The sequence below is a fragment of the Anabrus simplex genome, chromosome 1 (assembly GCF_040414725.1).
Source record: "Anabrus simplex isolate iqAnaSimp1 chromosome 1, ASM4041472v1, whole genome shotgun sequence".
In the NCBI taxonomy this organism is placed as follows: domain Eukaryota; kingdom Metazoa; phylum Arthropoda; class Insecta; order Orthoptera; family Tettigoniidae; genus Anabrus; species Anabrus simplex.
Genome location: NC_090265.1, coordinates 23488814 through 23508525, shown reverse-complemented (window position 1 = coordinate 23508525; position 19712 = coordinate 23488814). Strand labels below are relative to the sequence as shown.

At 40.5% G+C, this 19712-nt stretch overlaps 1 protein-coding gene across 1 annotated transcript in view; it reads left to right on the top strand.

Moving 5' to 3' along the window:
• LOC136859888 (facilitated trehalose transporter Tret1-like) overlaps nucleotides 1–19712 on the top strand; it is a 65846-nt gene that overhangs the window by 23123 nt on the left and 23011 nt on the right. Inside the window, exons 2-3 of the mRNA XM_068225346.1 lie at nucleotides 6329–6432; nucleotides 10266–10395. Coding sequence (XP_068081447.1) covers nucleotides 6412–6432; nucleotides 10266–10395 — 151 coding nt within the window. The 5' untranslated portion in view covers nucleotides 6329–6411. The remainder of the gene's footprint in view (nucleotides 1–6328; nucleotides 6433–10265; nucleotides 10396–19712) is intronic.

The following is a 19712-nucleotide window of genomic DNA, read 5'->3' as shown; positions in this document are numbered from 1 at the left end:
GCTTGCGTTGGCGATATCAGGGTCCTGGCATTTCTTCCACTTACACGTGCCAGTTTCCTTATTTTCATCTATCCTATACAATCCCCCGTGGTCAACACTTGTTCTCTTTTATCTTGCGAAACTTGGAGTCTCTTTCATTTTCACATCCTTCATGGACCCCTCCCACTGCTTCCCTCTGATTAGCGTTATTAGAGGAGGTGTGTTCTATCTCTTCTTCTCATCAACTTTTGCCTCCCACCAACTCAGTTCAGTACTTCCTCCATGTGCGATCTGATCCACCCATCTCATCTTTAGCATTTTCTTAAAACATTTCTTTGGGCACTAGTTATTCCCAAGTTTCACTTCCATACAATGCCATGCTCCACACATAATTCTTCAAAGACGTCGTTCTAATATGATTATCAATGTTTGAAAGGCCCTCCTTCCTTGCTTGTTCATTTCACGCCATACTCACCTCTACCATCGTTAAATATGGATTTATTTATTCAGATGCATATGATCTTGGCTGGGGTCTACCTGGAATAAGTGTCGCCAATTTACCAACACTACTGTAACCATGGCAACTAGCTACTATTGTTTTTCTATGTACACTCGATCAGTAGCGTCATCTACTCACTCAGCGCATTCTTCCTGTAAATATAGCAACCAGTACTAGGTCAGTAGCGTTATCTTTTCACTCAGCGCATTCTTCCTGTAACTATAGCAACCAGTACTAGGTTAGTAGCATTATCGTCTTTCTGTGCGCTTTCTTCCTGTAACTATAGCAACCAGTACTAGTTCAGTAGCGTCATCTTCTTTCTGTGCGCTTTCTTCCTGTAACTATAGCAACCAGTACTAGTTCAGTAGCGTCATCATCTTTCTGTGCGCTTTCTTCCTGTAACTATAGCAACCAGTACTAGATCAGTAGCGTTATGTTCTCACTGTGCGCTTTCTTCATGCAACTATAGCAACCAGCGTTCGTCTATGTACACTAGGTCAGTAGCGTCATCTTCTCAGTGTGCGCTTTCTTCATGCAACTATAGCAACCAGCGTTCGTCTATGTACACTAGGTCAGTAGCGCCATCTTCTCAGTGTTGCACTTTCTTCCTGTAACTATAGCAACCAGTGTTCGTCTATGTACACTAGGTCAGTAGCGTCATCTTCTCAGTGTTGCACTTTCTTCCTGTAAATATAGCAACCAGTACTAGGTCAGTAGCGTTATCTTCTCAGTCAGCGCATTCTTCCTGTAACTATAGCAACCAGTACTAGGTTAGTAGCGTTATCGTATTTCTGTGCGCTTTCTTCCTGTAACTATAGCAACCAGTACTAGTTCAGTAGTGTCATCTTCTTTCTGTGCGCTTTCTTCCTGTAACTATAGCAACCAGTACTAGTTTAGTAGCGTCGTCTTCTTTGTGTGCGCTTTCTTCCTGTAACTATAGCAAGCAGTACTAGTTCAGTAGCGTCATCTTCTTTCTGTGCGCTTTCTTCCTGTAACTATAGCAACCAGTGTTTGTCTATGTACACTAGGTCAGTAGCGTCATCTTCTCAGTGCGCTTTCTTCCTGTAACTATAGCAACCAGTGTTTGTCTATGTACACTAGATCAGTAGCGTTATGTTCTCACTGTGCGCTTTCTTCCTGTAACTATAGCAACCAGTACTAGTTCAGTAGCGTCATCTTCTTTCTGTGCGCTTTCTTCCTGTAACTATAGCAACCAGTGTTCGTCTATGTACACTAGGTCAGTAGCGTTATCTTCTCAGTCAGCGCATTCTTCCTGTAACTATAGCAACCAGTACTAGGTTAGTAGCGTTATCGTCTTTCTGTGCGCTTTCTTCCTGTAACTATAGCAACCAGTACTAGTTCAGTAGCGTCATCTTCGTTCTGTGCGCTTTCTTCCTGTAACTATAGCAACCAGTGTTCGTCTATGTACACTAGGTCAGTAGCGTCATCTTCTCAGTGTGCGCTTTCTTCCTGTAACTATAGCAACCAGTGTTTGTCTATGTACACTAGATCAGTAGCGTCATCTTCTCTGTGTGCGCTTTCTTCCTGTAACTATAGCAACCAGTGTTCGTCTATGTACACTAGGTCAGTAGCGTCATCTTCTCAGTGTGCGCTTTCTTCCTGTAACTATAGCAACCAGTGTTCGTCTATGTACACTAGGTCAGTAGCGTCTTCTCACTGTGTGCTTTCTTCCTGTAACTATAACAACCAGTGCTAGTCTATGCACACTGGGTCAGTAGCGTCATCTTCTCACTGCGTGCTTTTTTCCTATAACTATAGCAACCCGTGTTCGTCTATGTACACTAGGTCAGTAGCGCCACCTTCTTACTGTATGCTTTCTTCCTGTAACTATAGCAACCAGTGTTCGTCTATGTACATTAGGTCAGTAGCGCCACCTTCTCACTGTGTGCTTTCATCCTGTAACTATAGCAACCAGTGTTCGTCTATGTACACTAGGTCAGTAGCGCCACCTTCTCACTGTGTGCTTTCTTCCTGTAACTATAGCAACCAGTGCTCGTCTATGCACACTGGGTCAGTAGCGTCATCTTCTCACTGTGTGCTTTCTTCCTGTAACTATAACAACCAGTGTTCGTCTATGCACACTGGGTCAGTAGCGTCATCTTCTCACTGCGTGCTTTTTTCCTGTAACTATAGCAACCCGTGTTCGTCTATGTACACTAGGTCAGTAGCGCCACCTTCTCACCGAGCGCTTTCTTCCTGTAACTATAGCAACCCGTGTTCGTCTAAGTGCACTAGGTCAGTAGCGTCATCTTTTCAGTGTGCGCTTTCTTCCTGTAACTATAACAACCAGTGTTCGTCTATGCACACTGGGTCAGTAGCGTCATCTTCTCACTGCGTGCTTTTTTCCTGTAACTATAGCAACCCGTGTTCGTCTATGTACACTAGGTCAGTAGCGTCATCTTCTCACCGAGTGCTTCCTTCCTGTAACTAAAAGCTGGAGAAAATCTCGTATCAAGTGAACCCCGCTCTACTAATCAATCCAGAATTAAAGCCCTCGAACTGACCTGAAAACGAACCCAGTGCCTTGGAAAGAGAGAGAGGCACTCTATCTCTAGAGCAAAGGTCATCTGGGAACGGAGACATGTTCTCCAATCTAAAGGAATTCCATATGGATTTCAAATAGCACTAATTCGTAAAGGTATTAATATTGATTGTTTTGCTTTTGCAGATGACCTCGTTCTGCTTACGTCCTCTCCTGAACTAGCTACTCAACAAATCAGCTACCTGCATGAATGCGCAGTCAACATCGGCCTCAAAATCTCCTACACCAAAACGCACTTCGTTTCTAACATCGTACATACTCCACAACGTCTTCTGACTACCCACGGTAGAATCTTGAAAATGGAAAGATAGGAATACCTTCTACCGACACGAGGCTGACGTATTTGAACACCTTCAAATACCACCGGACTGAGTCAGGATCGAACTTGCCAAGGTGGGGTCAGAAGGCCAGCGGCTCAACCGTCTGAGCCACTCAGCCCGGCTAAACAGCCTTCTGAGTCACTCAATGCATACAAAGAAAAATCTATCTCTTGAAATGCAAAAATTAGACATTAACAAACTGTAATTAGACCTGAAGCATTATATGCAGCAGAATGTTAAACACTTCGAACACATGCCCTGTTTGAAAAACTGGCAAATAAGGCGAGGAGGATTATCTGAAAATTTGTTGGTCCCAATTTCACAGATGGTGTTTACAGATTTTGGAGCAACTTAAAAATATACAACCAGACCGTAAAGTAGAGTAACATTTTATGCTCACTTCTTCAGATTGCCAGCTGGAAGAATCTATAAACGTTTGTTGTCCTACTTCAGAAGTCTCAAAACGATTCCTGCTTGGTTGGCGGACATCGATAAGGATGTTTTAAAGTATAGAATCACCGGGCGAGTTGGCCGTGCGGTTAGGCGCGCGCAGCTGTGAGCTTGCATGCGCGAGATAGTGGGTTTGAACCCCACTGTCGGCGGCCCTCAAAAGGGTTTTCCGTGGTTTGCAATTTTCACACCAGGCAAATGCTGGGGCTGTACCTTGATTAAGGCCAGGGCCACTTCCTTCCCACTCCTAGCCCTTCTCTATCCCATCGTCGCTATAAGACCTATCTGTGCCGGTGTGACGTAAAGCCAATTGTAAAAAAAAGGTATGGAATCACAGAAAAAGACATTCAGCTCTGAGCCCTGCTCAAACAGAGACAGGATCATCAAGAAGTCCCAACTCAACTGAAGCATGTCCATTCTGAAGAAAGCACACTCTGAAATGATGAAAACCTGGTGGGCCCACAAGAAGATGAACAGTTGGGATCTCGCGGTCCTTAGTGGCCCTAACGACGAATACTACACTTAAGAAAATGGAAATTGCAACACCATGAAGGCATTGGTCGTTTGTGTTGATTTTCAAGATATGGAACGATGCCATGTAGGTATGTAAACGATTAAAGTTTCACACCCATTGGATTGTTGCTACAGGTCTCCCCACGTGATTGGTCGCGGAGGAATCAACTCCAGTATACGGACTCTCGTGTAGCGTAGTTGACTTGTAGTCTGTGCAGTGAAGTGTTCCCCGTCAAGCATGCCTCGACGACAGAGAAGATCACGCTATCAACAACTGTCGTAGTTTGAGAGGGCTCGGATAATTGGGCTGTGTGAGGCTGGATTATCGCTAAGGACTGTCGCTTCACGTGTTGGCCGACAGGCATCTATGGTACATCGTGTATGGCAGCAGTGGTCAAATGAAGGTACCCACACTCGTAGACCTGGCACAGGCCCAGCGCGACAGACAACTGTGAGAGAGGATCGCCGCATCATTCGGATGGCCCGGATGGAACCCCATGCAACAGCAGCACAAATTCGAGCAGCTGTGGCACCCCACGTTACACAACAAACAATTGGTAATCGCCTGCGTGCAGCTGGCTTACGAGCTCGTGTCCCTGCAGAAGGTGTTCCATTGACCCCACAACAGCGACGTGTAAGGCTGGTCTAGTGTCGAGAAAGATCGACGTGGGTCGACGAATGGCATAGGGTCGTCTTTAGTGATGAATTGCGCTTCTGTCTTGCCCGCAGTGATCGCTGGAATCGTGTGCGCCGACGTATCGGGGAGAGGGGCAACCCTGATGTTATTGTCGAGAGGCACACTGGGCCAACACCAAGCATTATGGTCTGGGGAGCTATTGGCTTTGGTGTGAAATCACAATTAGTGCTTGTTGAGGGCACTATGACTGCTCGACAGTACGTTGATAGGGTACTCAATCCAGTGGTTGTCCCTATGATGGCGAACATTGGTAATGGGATGTTTCAGCAGGACAATGCCCGGATTCACACTGCACGCATGTCCAGAGAAGCTCTCCACGACATCACAACCTTAGAATGGCCCGCCAGATCCCCGGAACTCAGTCCTATTGAGCATGTGTGGGACATGATGGGTCGACAACTGGCCAACCGTCCTCAGCCACCCACAATTCTGGAACAACTGACCCGTGCAGTGCAGCAAGCATGGGCCACAATTTCTCAGGAAGCGATCCAGGGCCTTATTGACTCCATGCCTCGACGAATTCATCAATGTATTGCAGCTCGTGTTGGGCACATCCTGTATTGATTGTTGTCCAAACTTGCGCTCAGAGGGACCTGAAAGTGTAATCATGGAAGCACAACCAAACACTCGTCCTGCATGTTCAATTGAAGCAATGTAGCACAACTCCTTCTGGGTGTTGCAATTTCCATTTTCTTCAGTGTATTAATGTTGTATTAAACAGGTTTAATGTGTCTTTAATTATCTCACAATTCATGACTCTTACTATTGTTTTGTAGATACACTCATTTTTCTTTCGACTTATCAGAACTCTTTACCTCCCCTGTGGGTGGAATATATTTTTTTTTTTGCTAGTTGCTTTACGTCGCACCGACACAGATAGGTCTTGTGGCGACGATGGGACAGGAAAGGGCTAGGAGTGGGAAGGAAGCGGCCGTGGCCTTAATTAAGATACAGCCCCAGCATTTGCCTGGTGTGAAAATGGGAAACCACGGAAAACCATTTTCAGGGCTGCCGACAGTGGGTTTCGAACCCACTATCTCCTGATTAATGGATACTGGCTGCACTTAAGCGACCGCAGCTATCGAGCTCGGTAGGACTGTAAACAGGCTGTGTATTTTCGTTTTCACTCCTCCCAACACCATGTCATCCAATTCAGCAGTTTGCAAGAATGTGACATGTTCAAGAGATCATCAGTAGAGCAAACTGAGGTCCTCCACTGTCCCGTAGAACCAATAGCAGTTCAAGGAACGTTAAGTAACATCATTATCATTTCTTTTTCCTTATGCAAATTTGTTTATTATCTGCAGGAAATGGACAACTTCTGGAGAAAGGTTTACTTCACCATGAAAACACCAGTTTCACACTATACAGAACATGTAAAACCATAAGGATGTCAAGAACTGTGAGGAAGGTAGGTACAACCCACTTTTTGGTGAGTGAGTTTATGACGTCAAAAAGTATGCACATATGATTATAACGTGATGTATTTAAAAAAAAACAAATATTTTGACAGCTTTTCACAGTCAAACCTCTCATTTATGAACAACAATGGGACGTAACAATCTATCCGCATATATTTATTGAAAAACCTGTCCAACAAGGTTATCATATGTGCAAATCTTTACAAACCAGAAGTTAGGTTCGGAAACCAAGCACTCCCCTGTTGTATTACCGTACACCAAAATGCTTGGGAATAATGCTAGATGTAAGTCTGACCTTCAAGCAACATTTCTCGAATGTGGCTGTTAAAATTAAAACTAGAAATAATATTCTACAAAAACTTGCTAGTACATCATGGGGAGGTAATATATCCTATGATCCACAGCCTTAGTCTATCATATTCTGTTACTGAATACTGCTGTCCATCCAGGATCAATAATGCTCACACTAAGAAAATAGATGTTCAACTCAACCATGCTATGCAAATAATTACGGGACGTAGGTATTCAGAGTGTAAACACACTATGGCTAACTGTTCTTAGCAATATTCTACCTCAATCCCTAAGAAAATCTGAAGTACTTCTAAATGTATGGAAAACCATTCAGCAGAATCCAGAGCTACTCATTCACCAAGATATTGCACGAACAGAACATCACTGCTTGAAATCAAGGAAACCAGCGTGGCGCACAGCAGTTAACCTTGAAAGATCCTCCTTCAAAGTTACTAGTTCATGGAAAATCCAGTGGAAGAAGTCTTCAGTAATGAATATACATCTAGTTGAAGACCCTCCTAAGAGAATGCAAGGATTCAACCTTCCCAGATGTCAATGAAGGATCATCAACCAGATTCGAATCGGACAAGACAGATGGGGATATCTGCTACAAAGATGGGGACGGGCTACCTCTGCAAATTGTGACTGTAGTGCCTCTTTGCAGACTGTCCACAATATTGTTGCTGACTACCCTCTTCATGCTCTCAGAGGAACGATAACGGACGTGCATCACACACCAGTTGAAGCAATAGAATGGGTCAGAGAATTAGACCTAGAAATAAATATGCAAATCTTATTTAATACATATTGGTTTTGAACATGTTTCGAGTAAAAGGTCTGTTCTCTTCCTCAGCAATTATTACAAATTTCCAAAATCTCTAAGGAAAGATTTTATTGTACAACGCATAATTTATATAAAACAATGCTCACATTAAAAAATGTTTACACTAAAATGGCAACAGTTCAATTTTGTTACAGCCTAAAACACTATTCTTATTCTTCTTTTAAAAATAAAAAATGTTTTTGTATCTTGCATTAAAATCTTGTTTATCAATGCTTTAAACAATTTAATACCATCCATAGTTCCAGCTCTATTATAGTTTAAAGAATTTACAATACTATGGATGATATGTAAATTCTTTAAAGCAATGATAAGCAAGATTTTAATGGGAGATACAAAAACAGTTTTTCCTTTAAGAAGAAGAATAAAGAAAATGTTTTAGACTGTAACAAACTTGAACTGTTCGCATTTTAGTGTAAACTTTCTTAATTGTGAATGTAGTTTTATGTACATTGAAGTCTTTTCTAAACGATTTTGGAAATCTTTAATGGCAGCTGAGGAAGGAAATAGACCTTGTTCTTGAAACATGTATGAAACCAATATGTATTAAATAAGTTTTATGTATATACAGTAGTATGTAATTGTATTGTAATACAGCCCTGTTTCACAGGTATTTCGGTGTTAGGAGTGAATATAGATCAAACAGAAGTGAATATTGTCGAGTTGGTCTGCATCCTGGAGGTGTTCTTGACTGGGAAAGAGGTTGTCCAATCGAACATGCATTATGCATACCTTAAACGTTTAACTGTGCATACAGTATAGGTACATATTTTCCAAGATGACATCGCTTTGCAAATTGTGAGCGACCACGAGGATCCTGAATTCTAAATGGAAGGCAAATTATTATAACAAAACGACCCTCAAATATATTGTGAATATCACCAATCAGAATCTGTAAAATGCCATCACGTATATGTAATGAAGATGGTGATTTAAGATGCTAACTCAGTCTTTTTTTGATATTTACTACAATGTTCTCTAACAGATTATAAACTCCATTTCATATTGACAGTTAACTTTTACAGTAATATAAACAATCATTATATCCTCCTATTCAATACAGTTTTCATCTGCTGAGATAAACTTTTATTCTATCCAAACAGGTTTCGACTCCATTTCAGTCATCCTCAGTGGGTTATTTTAGATTAAACATTATAAAATATTACTACAGTATATTTACATAGCACATTGCTAAAAATTCATAGTTCTTAAAATTATCCAAATATTATTATTATTATTATTATTATTATTATTATTATTATTATTATTATTATTATTATTATTATTATTATTATTATTATTACAATTGACGTCGCTCTGACACACATAAATATTATGGTAATTATGGGATAGGAAAGCCCTAGGAGTGGGTAGGAAGCGGCTGTGGCCTTAATTAAGGTACAGCCCCAGCATTTGCTTGGTGTGAAACTGGGAAACTAGGGAAAAACATCTTCAGGGCTGTCGACAGTGGGGCTCGAATCCACTATCTACCGGATGCAAGCTCACAGCTGCGCACCCCTAACCGCACTGCCAACTCGCCCGATAAACGCAATATGACTTACCGTCTTAGTAAATGTTTACCAGGCGAGTTGGCCGTACAGTTCGGGGCGCACAGCTCTTAGCTTGTATCCGGGAGATAATGGGTTCGAACCCCACTGTCAGCAGCCCTGAACATGGTTTTCCGTGGTTTCCCATTTTCACACCAGGCGAATGCTGGGGCTATTCCTTAATTAAGGCCACGGCCACTTCGTTTCCACTCCTAGAAATTTCCTAGTCCATCGTCGCCATTAGACCTATCTGTGTCAGTGCGACGTAAAGTAAAAAAAAAAATCACTAGTAAATGTGTTGTGAGTTATAGCCTCTTGTCTATATGTAAAATGACATCTTAATGTATGTTATAATGTCCGTCTTCAATTCCTTCTGTGGCTGAGATTATGATCTGTTAGATGTATTGAACACCTTCTTATACATTTACTAGTATACACAAAGATGGGATTATTTACATAATTTTAAGAACTATGAATTTTTAGCAATGTAATCTGTAAATATAGTAATATTTTATAACGTTTCATCTAAAATAACCCACCGAGGATGACTCAAAGGGAGTCAAAACATGTTTGGGTAGAATAAAAAATTCATCTCAGCAGATGAAAAGTGTATTGAGTAGTAGAAATAATACATGTTTATTATTTAAAAATGATGTCATTTAACGCAGAGTGATGAATACCCATACAAAGTTTCACACTGTATTTCTCTTGTCTATATACTCTTGATATCACCATTGTTTTATTTTTCTCTGCAATATTTTTCATACCATACTTTTCAATTTTCTCATTCATTGTTTCAAATTATTCTTAACTTCTTTGCTGCCCATAACCCAGACTACAATACTGCCTGCAAATAGTAATAACTTCATCTCCCTATTCCCACATGCTTCCTTTGTCTCTTTTACAATTTGTCCATAACCATTAGAAACAAAAGTGGTCTGTCCTAGTCCAGTTTCATTTCAAAACCATTCCATCTTTCCAACCTGTGTCTGTACCCAGTCTCTTTTTGACGATGGTTTCCCAAACCTTCTCGCTGGGAACACTATCGTATGCCTCTGTTAGATTTATGAATATATGGTATTTTTCTGATGAAACCTCAAACTGAGTTGAAATATTTATGTGTGAGGGTGTCTCTCTTTTCTAGGCAGCCATAGTCTTCATGACCACTTTGGGCTGCTTCGCCTGTGCCTTAAGTCATGAGTTGTCCACACAGTCCCTCAGGCTGCTTCTGGAACAAGAGCAACATTCCAGCACTTCTCTACAGCCATGGGCAGGTCAGTGACATGTTTCTTCAGTCTTCAGAATAGCACCATCCTAGCATTTTTCTGCTCTTGAAAGAGAGAAACAGTAGTGAATGTTTCAAGAATGGCTGATGAGTACGGCCCGGATGTTTATGACCTAAAATTTTAGAAATATGACTTAAAAAGTTTTTGGTCACATTTTCAAGAACTTCAAAATCTTGCTGCTGTTAAAGTAATGTGTCATTCCAATTGTCCTGATCACCAAAATACGGAATTTAAAAGTCATCATTTTCCGTGACTAACGTTAAAAAGTTCGTATGTCAAACAGCAGAAAAATACAAGTCAAATGATACAAGCAATTGGAATCATAGTGGCCGTGACCGAAATAAAACGTACCATCGGAAATAACATATTTTGAAGTTCAAATATAAAATTTGTCGGTAAAAACCAAAGTCATTACGAGGATATATATCCGTGCGTGTAATATTTAAGAGATTTAAGACGAAATACGAAGAAGAAGTTAAAATACGTTAGGATTCATCTTGGAATTTCATAGAAGAAATGCAAAGGTTTCATTACTAAATGCAGTTAAAAACACGCAAGCATTTGAGATAAATTACCATTGAATTAGACGATTATAAGCCACGACAGATATATTGGTAATCTGTATATAGCATACAAATTGACGTTATATTTGAGAGCATAAAACAAAATAATAGTACAAGAAGGCTTTGTAACTAACAGGAAGATGATGTTAATATTATCTTTGAATGTATTCTTCATGCATGCGCAAGAGATCGACGTGATGGTTCATTAAATAAAGCATGGGATTGGCGACTGATGGACTCCAGCCGACATCACTCGCAGATATGAGCTCGCTTCCCGAGAATCCCAGATGACTGAGCCGAGCCGTTAACCAAGGGAGAACCTCTACAGAGGAGGATGTAGCAAAAAGAACAGCAATACCAGCAGCAGACAGACACAGAATAATATAAGTTTCACAATTTATTTTAAGATCATTTTATGTTTCTCTTCGTAGAAGGTAGTTGTTGATTGATTATTTTCGGAAGGAATAGGTCGTTATATCTTCGCGATATATTTAATAACATGTAGTTTGTACGCGAGTGATTCAATAGTGGTGCATTAAGGAAGGTCATAGATAGTATTCAGTATGATTTAAGTACATCCTAAGGTAGGAAAGTGAACATGTCAGTGAAGTGTTACATTAGCGAAATTTCAGTTAATTTTCAATAAGCCATTCCAAAGACAGGAAGTTATGATGAGAATGAAGTATGATACATTTTAATATCAAGTCGTAGGTTACCAAGTTCGTAAATATTCACCACTTATTGCCAAGTATAAGCCAGTACAGGTTAAATATGAATATATGTGGATAAGTAAGATGCATATTGCTAGACATATGATTTAGTTGTTGTTCCACGAAGTGATAATTTGATTATGTGGGAAGTGAATTGATTTCTGCGATACGTAGAATCAAATAGGCAATACTGACATATGGTGCAGTATAAATACATGAAGAAAATATAAGAAAGGAATATGAAATGATGGAATAATGTTGTATAAAAGAAAGTAGTTGATGAATTATGATAAATGTGAAGACATATGAGGAAAGGTTTTCATATATGTTTAAATAATGATGAATAGTTAAGTAACGTAAATGTGGATCAATGTTAGATTGAGTGGTAGTAATGATGTCTAAACAATGAATAATCCATATCACGTAGTAAATGGCAACTTGGTAATATAACTTGCGAGTTAATAACAGATATTGGTCATCAAAAATAATTCCAATAATCTATAATCAACAGTCATATGGCAATTTCGAAGAGTATGACATAGAATGTATATGGTTTAAACTAATTTAAGCTAAATTATCAGGATGTTAACAGGATATACGATCTTAGTGTCTTCTTTATGAGTCTATCATTAATCTGGAGTTAGAAATTTCATCCATGGTATTCCTTATTAACTTGTAATAAAATTGTACCGGGCGGTACACCTCCACGCCGCTTATTTAAAATTTGCGCCAATTGAAACTCCTCTGCTGGAGGAAGTCTGAACTTTATCTACGGTATTAATTTTCAAGTTTCTCAGAAGATGTCACTACTTGGAAATTTTGGAGTTTTTGAACTGGGTCATTTTTGATGTATTTTTGTTTTACCTGTAGTAAGAAGTGTGAACTTTCTCTTCTAGAGGACACTACTGAAAAACTACAATGGTGCACCCTAGTGCGAAGTGAAAGAACTGTTTTTTGGAGAAATTTTTATTTCAAAAGTTTGTTTCTTGTTAAATTTCTTTCTGTTATTGTTTAAGTTGGCTGTATACCCCTTTCTTTCCCCTTGTTTTGAATTTAGCCAATCCTGAATTTCTCGAAGTAATTTTCCACCAATAATATGTTTCTTCTTCGTATTGTGTAGGGGGTTTCTTGGTGAACCAATAAAATCCTTGTGGGAGGGTGTCCTCATTCCAAAAACGCCTCGAACTTTCCGCGAGAGTATATAAACTGCTGATTTTCGGGTCTCGGTGCCACTTCTCTACCATCTTTCAGTGTGTAAAGTACATAGCAGGGGGCGGGAAGCGCCTCTTTCTTCGGGCAGCAGTTCAACAACCAGGTAATGGCCGTTTAATAACTTCTTCTCTTGCTAGCTCAGCAGTTTAACTCTCGGGGCGGGTCCGAAGCGTTTCCACCATGTAACTTTCCCTAAAATGTAAAGACACTTTGTATTTATTCTATCTTTTAAGCTACATATTGGGATAGAGAGTGCTTAACCCTCTCGAGCTCCCACTCATATTGTTTTGAGGTGAACTTATTTCTCACAACCGATTCTTCCTTAATGTAATGTAAATTGTTCTTTTCTAAAGTCACCTCTGTAGTATGGGATTAGCCCTTGCATTAGCGGCCTAGAGCCAGATTAGGTTTTAAACAAAATGTATTAGGAGTGCAGATCGCCTCCTCTCAAATTGTTATTTTAGAGGTCATGTAATTAACCTTTTTCTCACTTAATAGGCCTCAGTAGGTTGGGTATTTTACCCCTGTGTCTATGTCCTTAGAGGACAACTCGAAGGTGGAGTTGGGTGTGGCCTTTGACAGGCTTAAAGTTGAGAGCGAGTGGCTCTTTCTCGAAAATTGAGTGTTGTATGCCTCGAGGAGGCTTTACTGTGTAATTGGGAGCAAGTGCTCCTGGACATGATTGGGGTCTTCTGCCCCTTTGTTGAATTTCTGTATATCGTAAGATGGGGCTAATTGTTCCTGTATTGTGGGTTTGGCTCTCGGAGCCCATCCTGTAACTCTGTAATTGTACATTCTCGAATAGTGGCTTTGCTACTCTGTACCTGCCATGCTTGTTATTTCTTGATTTTGCAAAGAAAATATAACCTTGTAAAATTTTAAATTAACTTTAATTTCGTAGCCTGAGACCTGTTCACCCCCGCACCTTCTTTCACCTCTACCTACTACAAAAATACGGTAACAAAAATGATTGAATTTTATGAGGTGGTGAGACGTAATTGCAACCTGGCAATGAAACTATCGAATCTATTTAGGGCAATTTCATTTATTTCCCGAGAAGATATTTCGAGTATAAATTTTTTATGATTAGTTATTTTATTCAAAAATATATTATGGTTTGTAGCCATTGGAAGCTACATATTTGAAACTGATCTTATTCTGTGTATGCCTAATTGTGTTCGTCTGATATGAAAAGAAAATCAAAATAATCGTTCTCAGTATCAAAAATATTTAATTTCCTATATCATGAGATTTTAAACATTTCAAACATTTTATTCAAATAATCTACTTTCGACGTAACAAGCTCTTGAATGTTTAATACACTGACTGACAGAGCAAATGCAACACCAAGGAGGAGTGGTTCGAAAGGGATGAAAGTTGGGGAAAAAACAGAGTCGGCACGGAAGAATAATTGATGTTTATTTCAAACCGATATGCAGGTTACACAATGCGCACGGCATCGACTCAGTAGGATGTAGGACCACCGCGAGCGGCGATGCACGCAGAAACACGTCGAGGTGCAGAGTCAATAAGAGTGCGGATGGTGTCCTGAGGGATGGTTCTCCATTCTCTGTCAACCATTTGCCACAGTTGGTCGTCCGCACGAGGCTGGGGCAGAGTCTGCAAACGGCGTCCAATGAGATCCCACACGTGTTCGATTGGTGAGAGATCCGGAGAGTACGCTGGCCACGGATGCATCTGTACACCTCGTAGAGCCTGTTGGGAGATGCGAGCAGTGTGTGGGCGGGCATTATCCTGCTGAAACAGAGCATTGGGCAGCCCCTGAAGGTACGGGAGTGCCACCGGCCGCAGCACATGCTGCACGTAGCGGCGGGCATTTAACGTGCCTTGAATACGCACTAGAGGTGACGTGGAATCATACGCAATAGCGCCCCAAACCATGATGCCGCGTTGTCTAGCGGTAGGGCGCTCCACAGTTACTGCCAGATTTGACCTTTCTCCACGCCGACGCCACACTCGTCTGCGGTGACTATCACTGACAGAACAGAAACGTGACTCATCGGAGAACACGACGTTCCGCCATTCCCTCATCCAAGTCGCTCTAGCCCGGCACCATGCCAGGCGTGCACGTCTATGCTGTGGAGTCAATGGTAGTCTTCTGAGCGGACGCCGGGAGTGCAGGCCTCCTTCAACCAATCGACGGGAAATTGTTCTGGTCGATATTGGAACAGCCAGGGTGTCTTGCACATGCTGAAGAATGGTGGTTGACGTGGCGTGCGGGGCTGCCACCGCTTGGCGGCGGATGCGCCGATCCTCGCGTGCTGACGTCACTCGGGCTGCGCCTGGACCCCTCGCACGTGCCACATGTCCCTGCGCCAACCATCTTCGCCACAGGCGCTGCACCGTGGACACATCCCTATGGGTATCGGCTGCGATTTGACGAAGCGACCAACCTGCCCTTCTCAGCCCGATCACCATACACCTCGTAAAGTCGTCTGTCTGCTGGAAATGCCTCCGTTGACGGCGGCCTGGCATTCTTAGCTATACACGTGTCCTGTGGCACACGACAACACGTTCTACAATGACTGTCGGCTGAGAAATCACGGTACGAAGTGGGTCATTCGCCAAATCCGTGTCCCATTTATCGTTCGCTACGTGCGCAGCACAGCGGCGCATTTCACATCATGAGCATACCTCAGTGACGTCAGTCTACCCTGCAATTGGCATAAAGTTCTGACCACTCCTTCTTGGTGTTGCATTTGCTCTGTCAGTCAGTGTATTTAAATAAGGAACCTAATCCTCGAAGATGTGAGAGACAATTTGTGTTAAAATTGGATAATTTTATTTAAATAATTCCAATCTATGAAGACTTATATGAGATTAATTATATGTATAATTTTAAAATCAAAAGCTTAGAGAGAAGCTCAGATTATATACTTTTTTGTTGAATGCTATGGCAGTTAAGATGAAGAGGATGATATTCAACCAATGCTTTTAACGGAATATTATTGTAAATATTGATAAATATTCGAGCTTCAGGTAGATTTAATTTTATCCATCATATTCTATATATTTTAGTAAATAATAGTTATTAAGATTTAATTCATTATTATTATTTATATATTATAAGTACATAAATTAATATTATGGCATAGCTAATAAATATTTGCAGAGGTGTCAACCTTTGAAGCGGATTATCAGTAATCACCGTCCGTCCCCGAGAAAATTTCGAGCCAAGTCCAAAGCATGCTCCTCCTTTCTTGATAATGACCGCCTTTTTGCCCTTTCCGCTAGCAATCTATTCAAAAGTATATCATATTACACAATCAACATTTGCACACAATCTGTTAGTTCTGTGATAAAACATTCCTTGCAGCTTGTTTCTCACGCAGCAGCTGCTTTTCAGTGTAGTTTTTCTTGGAGCACCCTTCCCACTGTGACGGCATTTTCGTCATCTGAAGCATAAGCGATTCCAGTGCAGATGTGCATAATGTAAGCCTCACTTCTTTCTCAATCTTTCTGTCAACTACACTTACCACAGTAAATTCAACATTAGTGAGGGATTTATAGTGAAGAAGAGCAGCGCCTGGCTCCTTCATTCGCAATGAATTTTACAACGCTTATGGGTAGCAGAAGGAAGTGACGATTGAATAAGCATCGTTGCCAACTCACAAGCATTGCAACGAGGACGATTTGGGAGAAATGTTCAATTCTTTCTAGCCTTTTCCCTTCTTTTCTTTCTTTCCATAGAACATTATTCTTTCCTGATAATGTCAACTTTTCTGTAACAATTTCTCCTTTGGTCGTAATTCCGTAATCATGAGGTGAAATCTGTAATAATAATGGACAATCCGTACCTCTGTATTTGCTGATTCTGCGGTTGATTTAAATCTGAAACATCCGTAAAACTTGTCTGGCGTAAATGGAAGCGTTGCAATGAATAACTCTCATTCGAATTCACGTAAAAAGAATTTTTTAATTTTTATATTTGCTGGAATCCCTGAGGTGTTCACTGACACTAGCTGTGTATTTTTCTTGAACGCTGCGAGATTTGGACTCGGAATGGCACGTTAAAATATACTGTTAAAATCTAGAACATTCAATAACAAATAAGTTATAATATTAATGTTATTACTACATTTTGAATTTATTTAATCACTCAATCCAGAGGTAACGCTCGACTCTGCATAGAATGAAATAAATGTCACACTCTGATGGACGATCAGAAAGAATTACAATAGCAAATTCCATAAATTCTAAAGTTTCAAATAGGAACGATGATCTATTTTCACGCAACAATGACCTGTAACGGGAAAAAGACTGTTCAACATCGCAGAATGTTATTGGGCCATATCTGAAATACGAGGGCAATCCAAAAAATAAGATCTCCTATGCTTTTATAAATACAGAACTCTGTTCGTGTGGTGGTTTGTTACAATATTGTGAAGAGTGTTTCCCCGCGCTCACATATAAACATGCGCACGCCGCGCTGAGGCACTCGTCAGGTTTTACATGTAGGCTCTTTCTTCTTTCTGCCTATGTGGTTTTTCCCTGACCCTTCAATACCATACTTCAACACCATATACCTAATACAATCTCGCCTGGTAGCGTGTCTGACATGGAAACAGGCAGATACTCCTTGTATCACTTCCCACTCTTCCCTGCTATCTCTTTCTTCTTCTTAGAAATAATAGCATGTCGGAGGCCATGTAGATTGAGTCGTTGGTCACGCGGGGGGAGCGGGCTTCGGGGGCCCCCCCGAAAAAAAAAAAAAAAACGCTGAGGCACTCAGTATTGGCTTGGCAGCCATTGAGAATGGAGCTCCTGTTGGATGCTACCGCCAAGTTACTGCTAAGTGCGCGCAGTTGTTCGTTTTTTTAATGCAAAATGTACTGAACCGATTGAAATCCATCGCCACTTGATGAACAAAGGAGCGGGAGACCGTGAATTTCCGTCGAGACAGTCGTAAAGGTTGAGCAAATCAAGTGCGAAGATCGGTGGATCACCCTGCATGATCTCTGCACTTTGATTCCTGAGGTTTCCCAAAACGCTGCTCACAGAATTTTAATGCAAAAGTTGAAATATCGGAAGGTGTGTGCAAGATGGGTGCCACGCATGCTGACTGAAGATCACACTTCCTTAACAGCATAGCGGCACGCTGGTGTGACATGGGCATACAAAAACTGACACAGCTTCTACAAAAATGCATCGACAGAAACGGTGATTATGTAGAAAAACAGCTTAATATTCATGTTGTAAAATGATGCGAACCATTGTAGAAATAAACAGGTCTATGTATTTATAAAAAATAAGAGATCTTATTTCTGGGATTACCATCGCACGTCAAATTATTCGAATTAAATTGAGGCGCACTATTCTGCCGCTTTATATGCATCTGTCTCTTTCTATAAAAATTCTATAACCTTATACTTTAAGTGTACTAGTGTTACTAAAAAGTGTAAATGTTGACGATAACTGGGCTGCAAAGGAAGCTTCTAAAAAGTGTAATTGATGACGATACTGGGCTGCAAAGAAAGCCTCTACAAATGTGTAAATGTTGACGATACTGGGCTGCAAAGAAAGCTTCCAAAATGGTTAAATGTTGACGATAAGTGGGCTTCAAAGAAAGCTTCTAAAAATGTGTAAATGTTGACGATAACTGGGCTGCAAAGAAAGCTTCTAGAATGTGTAAATCTTGACGATAACTGGGCTGCAAAGAAAGCTTCTAAAATGTGTAAATGTTGACAATACTGGGCTGCAAAGAAAGCTTCTAAAATGTGTAAATGTTGATGATACTGGGCTGAAAAAAAGCTTCTAAAAATGTGTAAATGTTGATGATACCGGGCTGCAAAGAAAGCTTCTGAAAATGTGTAAATGTTGACGACAACTGGGCTGCAAAGAAAGCTTCGAAAATGTGTAAATGTTGATAATACTGGGCTGCAAAGAAAGCTTCTAAAAATGTGTAAATGTTGACAATAACTGGGCTTCAAAGAAAGCTTCTAAAAATGACAAATGTTGACAATAACTGGGCTGCAAAGAAAGCTTCTAAAAAGTGTAAATGTTGACGATAACTGGGCTGCAAAGAAAGCTTCTAAAAATGTGCAAATGTTGACAATAACTGGGCTTCAAAGAAAGCTTCTAAAAATGTGTAAATGTTGACAATAGTGGGCTGCAATGAAAGATTCTAAAAAGTGTAAATAATGACGATACTGGGCTGCAAAGAAAAAAATGCTTCTAAAAATGTGTAAATATTGACGATACTGGGCTGCAAGGAAAGCTTCTAAACATGTGTCAATGTTGGCGGTACTGGGCTGCAATGAAAGCTCCTAAAAATGTGTAAATGTTGACAACTGGACTGCAAAGAAAGCTTCTAAAAATGTGGAAATGTTGACGATAACTGGGCTGCAAAGAAAGCTTCTAAAATGTGTAAATATTGATAATACTGGGCTGCAAAGAAATTTTCTAAAATGTGTAAATGTTGACGATAACTGACCTGCAAAGAAAGCTTCTAAACATGTGTAAATGTTGGCGGTACTGGGCTGCAAAGGAAGATTCTAAAAAGTGTAAATGACGATGATAACTGGGCTGCAAAGAAAGCTTCTTAAAAGTGTAAATGGTGACGATAACTGGACTTAAAAGAAAGCTTCTAAACATGTGTAAATGTTGGTGATAACTGGGCTGCAAAGAAAGCTTCTAAAAATGTGTAAATGTTGACAATAGTGGGCTGAAATGAAAGCTTCTAAAATGCGTAAATGTTGATGATAACTGAACTGCAAAGAAAAACTTGTAAAAAGTATAAATGGTGACGATAACTGGACTGCAAGGAAAACTTCTAAAAATGTGTAAATTTGACGATACT